This window comes from Struthio camelus, chromosome 17, assembly GCF_040807025.1.
Source record: "Struthio camelus isolate bStrCam1 chromosome 17, bStrCam1.hap1, whole genome shotgun sequence".
Classification (NCBI taxonomy): Eukaryota; Metazoa; Chordata; class Aves; order Struthioniformes; family Struthionidae; genus Struthio; species Struthio camelus.
In genome coordinates this window covers 4689154-4695153 of record NC_090958.1, presented here as the reverse complement: position 1 = coordinate 4695153, position 6000 = coordinate 4689154, and the positions used below count along the sequence as shown (strand labels likewise).

Below are 6000 nucleotides of genomic sequence, written 5' to 3'. Positions count from 1 at the left end.
GTAGGATTCCTCTTATTGCTCCCATCTTGATTTCCCAGCCTACCTGGATGGGAATGGTTCAAAGAGCATCAGGGACCTGAGAAGATTTTGCATGTATAGGAGCAAAGAGGACTCCTTCAGAGCAGCTTCTTTCTGAAAAAGGGCTAGGAGATCACATAGAGGAAGAGAAAGGGTCAGGTATTAAAAAGCAGGACATTCATAGGTATCTTCCAGCTGGGAATGCAGGAGTCTTCACTATTCCTGGCCTCTCCGAAATGTAGAAGATGACTGGATTTAGGGTTGCTTTATCAAAACCCAAAGTCCTGTCCCAATTAGGAAAAAAAAAAAATGTTGCTAACTTTCCAAATTCCTGAATTGCAGCTAGTTTCTCTCCTGTAGTATAAGTGCAGTTTGTGCTGGACTAAGACAACACTTTTAAAACATGTGACAGTTGGTTTCAGAGTTACTGTCAGGACCCCAGTACAAATGATGTGTGAAAACTAACTGCGTGGTTTAAATTGTGCTGATTTTATTTATAGTAAAACACACAAGTCTCCATTCTTATCGCTGATTCCCCATACTTTTAGCAGCAGAAACTTTACGCTACAACTTCTCAGAGCTGAAGAGTTTATTTTCAAAGTTCCAAGACAGGTCTAGAACAACTGCCTTTTACTTTCTCCTGATTTTTTTGCCAAGATGTCATAAAGCTAGTTTGCATTCAGAACGGTACCGTTAGTCTTACTTCCCTTCCATAAACGTCAGGTATCAATCCCAGTGGAGTGCTGATCATTCGGACTGTGTTAGTACCAAAGAGCTTATACTCGTACTGAATGAGCTGCTGCCAGAAGCCATTGTTGGGTCGTACGATGGGACGGCAAGACTTGACCCAGGCATGCGCGCTCGCCAGAGACATAGACTGGTACTTCATGAGATAGGCTAAGCACACGGTGGCTGACCTGCTGACGCCTGCAGCGCAATGCAGCAGCGTTCGGCCCTGATGCATGCTCACACTGTGTATCTTATCCGCTACAGTGTCAAAGCAACTGTAGATCCAGGAGACGGGGGAGTCCACCACAGGAACATACATATACTCAATGTTTGGATGGAAAGTGTCTACCACCTCCACAGCGACATTGATGACAGTGGTGATTTGATTTGTAAAGAGCAGGAGCTTATTACTGGCAGTGGCGCCATCACTGAGGTACAAGTGAGGGGTGATCCGTGACAGGCCATACACCGACGGATGCTGGAAGAACATGGGGAAAGCTCCAAAAGCTGTATTCATCGAGGTAGATTTTACAGAGCAGCTGCAGTGGAGGGCGGCCTTAGTGTATTTTGCCTAGAAAAAAAAAGAGATAAGGAACTGCAGGAGGGTGATGCAAAGATGTGCAATACCACCACCCAGCTGGTAAACATGAAGTTTGGGGTGTTTTAAAATGAGCTGCATAGGTAGTTACGCAAATAACACTCATCTGAGAATTCAGCCACTCTCTTTTGAGTCCGTGTACGCTCAGTCCAGATTGATTCCGCTGGGTGGCACAAACTATGAGATTTTACCCCGTTCTCAGGAGCCCCCCATCTAATTGGGTTCCTAGTAAGGACGGCACCCAGCCAAATAAATCTGGTAGCAGGCTAAGTTTCTGTATTTCACTCAGCAGTATATCTAGGAGAAGACTCAGCCTGAATGGTAAGGTTGCTCCAGATGCGTCTGGAAGAAGACAAGCCAGAAGAGACCGACGACGGACAACCCGTGTCTTGAGACCGGTAGACAAGGAAAGGTTGCTAAAGCACAACCGCAGCACAACCCCTCGTCACCGCCCTTTCTGAGCAGCGCCTCACCCGGGCTCAGCGCCCCCTTCGCCCCTGCTCCCTACCCTCGGGGAAAAGGGGGGCGAGGTGAAGCAGCACCGAGCCGGGGCCGGCCGCCTCGCCAGGGGCCGCGGCCGCACGAGGTGTCGGCCGAGCGCGTCCCCGCCTGCCGGGGGGCCTGCTTGGGCGGCCCTGGGGGCCCTCGGGGTTTATGGGCGAGGGGGCGTCAGGGCCGGTCCCGGAGCCGCTCGCCACCCCGGGGGCTGGGTGACGGGGCCGGTGTGCGACACGTGGGGTCGCCGTCCGCCGCGGGGCGCTGCTGCGGCGCCCCGGGCCCGCCAGGCCCCCGCCGCGGGGCAGCCCCGGGCCGGCCGGGCCGCGGGGCCCGCACTCACCCCGCCCCGCCGGCTGCCGCCCGCGCCGCTCCCATGGCAACGGCGCCGCGCGCACAATGGCTGCCGAGCGGGGTGGGGGGAGGGGGGTGCGGGAGCGGGCCGCGGCCGGCGGCGGCGGCCATGGAGGAGCGCGGCGGCGGGCGGCCCCGCGTCACCTTCTTCCCGCCGCCCGGCAGCCGCGTGATCGCGGCGCCCAGGTGCGGGGCGCGGCCCGGCGGGACCCCGCTCCCCGCCGGGGGGCTGCGGGAGCCCCCTACGCGCACCGGCCTGGGGGGGGGGGTAGACACACCCTCCCCCCGCGACCCGAGGGCTGTCAGACCCCCACTCACACCCCCCACCTACCCCGACCCGGGGGCTGTCAGACCCCCCCTCACACCCCCCACCTACCCCGACCCGGGGGCTGTCAGACCCCCCCTCACACCCCCCACCTACCCTGACCCGGGGGCTGTCAGACCCCCTCACACCCCCCACCTACCCCGACCCGGGGGCTGTCAGACCCCCCCTCACACCCCCCTCACCTACCCCGACCCGGGGGCTGTCAGACCCCCCCACACCCCCCTCACCTACCCCGACCCGGGGGCTGTCAGACCCCCCCTCACACCCCCCACCTACCCTGACCCAAGGGCTGTCAGACCCCCTCACACCCCCCCACCTACCCCAACCCGGGGGCTGTCAGACCCCCCTCACACCCCCCACCTACCCCGACCCGGGGGCTGTCAGACCCCCCCTCACACCCCCCACCTACCCCGACCCGGGGGCTGTCAGACCCCCCCTCACACCCCCCCACCTACCCTGACCCGGGGGCTGTCAGACCCCCTCACACCCCCCCACCTACCCCGACCCGGGGGCTGTCAGACCCCCCTCTCACACACACCCACACCCACACCCTGACCCGGGGGCTGTGGGACCCTCCTCACACACACCCCACCTCGGGGGGGCTGTGGGACCCCCTGCTCCCACCCCACAGCGTGCCTCAGGGAGGATCACGGTGGTGCCCCCCCCAGCTGCAGCCCTTGGGGCTGCCTGCCATTTTGTGTGACAGGTTCCCTCCTCCCCTGGCAACAGCTTTGTGGACACCGAGGTGGCCAAGGGCAGGAATTTGCCCGATAGCCACCTGCCCAAGTCCATCCTCCGTGCCAGCGACCATGCCCAGCAGCTCCTCGAGATCAAAGTAAGGGCCACATCTCTAGTCTCTGTTAGATGCCCGCCGCTGAACCGGAGCTGGAGGGGGTTCGTGGCCCGTCGACGAGCAACGCGGCAGAGGCGTTTTTCATGACCTGAGGGGCTGCCACCCCGGCGGGCAGAGCGGTCTGGCTTCCAGGCTGGAGGGCAGTCTCCTCGAAGCGGTTCAGAAAGCAGCCATGACAGGGGGTCATCCCTCCAGCCAGGGGAAGGGGGGATTCATTCGCTGTTGGGCTGCTGGTGGCTGTGTTTTGGAAAACCAGAGTGTTTCCCCAGAACTGCTCTGAAGTGGTTGGCAGTGAGACCCACAGGTGAGGCAAGGCTGGAGGAATGTCTTGTGCAAACACTTTGGTCTCAGTTCCTCAGAGCCTTTACATCCTCACTTAAAAGCCCGCTGGATCAGGAGGCAGATGCCCAGGACTTTGCAAAATCACTGTTGCCAGGGGCTCTCTTCAGGGGAATGGGAAGCAAATGGGAAGAGAGTGTGAGGAAGGGTGGAAGCTATCAGTTCTCAGGCAGTCTTCAGCATGAACTTTTGAACCTCCATCCTAACCCTGACCTCAGGACAAAGTTGCCATTTCCTGCCTGGATGCAAATTGTATTTTGGAAAGAGGAGCTACAGAGGTTGGATGAAGCACTAACTGTGTGGCCTCCAAGGAATGGGAACTAGTCAAAGCTTTTGCAGCATTTCATACTTTTCAGCAGTCAGATCCCCCCTTTAGTGCTTCTCACTTGGCGATCCCTCAGTAACCGATTCATTAACAATATCAGGTGAGAGGCTCTCTCCTGAGGGAACGCGTGGGTTGCCAGGTTGAGTCCATAACCTCAGGGTGAGGATTTAGAGTGACATTAGACATAGCTGAGCCTTCATGCACCAAGTAGTTCCCTTCAGCTCTCCTCTCTACTCCGTGCAGCCAAGTCTTTTGTCTTTAGTACCAGCCAGCGCCATCTGAATCCTCTGCCCTCACCTTACTGCATAAATCCCAAGGAACTTTGCCTTCCTGCTTTGGTGAGAAAACCCAACATCATGATTTCAGCAGTTTTTTGGTTGAAATCAAAATTAGATAAAATGGGGCTGGGAAGTCCATCCCCTTCCCTTGAGCTGAACTGTTTCGGAGAGAACTACAGAGCTGTGACCAGGGTGGCTGCGTGCATGAGTGAGCCTGCTTAAGCATTCAACTGTGGAGACCCAGAGCAGTTACTAGTGAGAAAAAGGAAAAAAAGGATAAAAAGCTTACCTGATCAAGAACCTGTCAGGTGAGATTTGTTTAAAAAAACTGGAATCAATCATCTAATAGAGAACTTAATGTCCAATAGTTTCAATTACCAGAGTCTCTCACTAAAATACGTACTTGAGACATGAACTGGTGATGCTAACCGGTCCCGACTGAATGTTTCTGCTGTCTTTGGGATGATAGCCTCACAAGAGAGAACTGAGGCATATTTTCCTTGGTTTGCCGTTCTCTAATTCCTTAACTTGGTGGAACGTGCAAGACTGATGGGAACCTCTAGGTAGCTGTAAGCTGTGAGGCCGCCTGGCAGTGGGCAGCTGGCAAACATCTGTGATTTGTGTTTCAAGAACTCAGGGCAGCGCAGCCACAGTGAACAAATTACATCTAGGACTACAACCAAGTCCTAAACTCTGCTTTGACACCTGGCCCAGTTTGGTCTTGCAGTGCATGTGTGTCCTGGATTCGTGCCATGCACGTGCACAGGGTGCTCTGCGTGTCTGTTCAGCAGAATCAGGAGACACAAGGAGATGCAATGTGCTTATGGCAGGAGAGACTGCATGGCCGCAAGCATGTAAGAAGGCATGAAGGCACTTTGTACTCCTCTGGTGCTAAGGGGTGACGTAAGATTATTAGCTTGCTCAGTAAATTTCCATCGGCAGCCCACTCATATCAGGAGATGACCACATTATTATTGATTAGTTTTATAATTTGGGCCTTTTATTATCAGTGCGATGGATTGGGTCTAAGATGCAAGGTTAGACTTTGCACCTAACTAATGAAAACACAAGAATGCAAGAGACTATGACTACTGTCCTCCAGACTTGCTTCTTACAGTAGTATAAAATGAAAGGGAGGCAGGATGATTTGAAATAATTTTGTCGGACCAGTGTTTAGAATGATACTAATGAATTTTGGAGCTTCTTTGCTTAGAGGTCAGTTTGACAGTACTGAGGGAAATGGCAGGATATCTTTCTTCCCAAAGGCTAGCATCATTTTGGAATTCTTTACTCTGTGGTTAGGCTACTGGCTGGAAAATATTGCATTTGCTTTCTTCAAGATAAAACGCTTGGATGACACCAAAAAGCAGACTGAACGTTTTCACAAACACTTAAAGCAGCAGTTTCTGAAAGAACAAGAGAGAAAGATGGCACGGTGGAAGAAGGCATCTGAAAGGTTTGAGAAATCATTGGAAGTGTTCAGCCGCAAGACTGGGAAATTGTCTGTGCCTTCGACTGGTGGTTTGTCTGCGGGGACATCCCAAGAAAGGAACTCTAAAGTGATGCCCTCAAAACATGCAGCCACTACGGACCGAAAAGTGATCAAGAGAGATGTCTAGAGAGCTCCTCCTGCTGGCTGTTTGTGCCCATCTACCTGATTGTCAGTTTGTCTTCAGGAAGCTAATG

The 6000-nt window shown here is 54.5% G+C and overlaps 1 protein-coding gene across 1 annotated transcript; it reads right to left on the bottom strand.

Annotated features, from left to right (window-relative positions):
• Positions 1 to 494: 494 nt before the first annotated feature.
• On the bottom strand, positions 495 to 2344 carry DUSP18 (dual specificity phosphatase 18). Its single transcript, XM_068911212.1, has 2 exons — positions 2184 to 2344; positions 495 to 1318 (listed from the first exon to the last, which is right to left on the bottom strand). Exon 2 carries the CDS (start codon positions 1262 to 1264, stop codon positions 698 to 700), a length of 567 nt encoding a protein of 188 aa, XP_068767313.1. The 5' UTR covers positions 1265 to 1318; positions 2184 to 2344; the 3' UTR covers positions 495 to 697.
• Positions 2345 to 6000: the final 3656 nt, after the last annotated feature.

Bases quoted from the DNA above. Each gene is read 5' to 3' on its own strand.
- DUSP18 (XM_068911212.1), bottom strand. From the start codon at position 1,264: ATGAATACAGCTTTTGGAGCTTTCCCCATGTTCTTCCAGCATCCGTCG.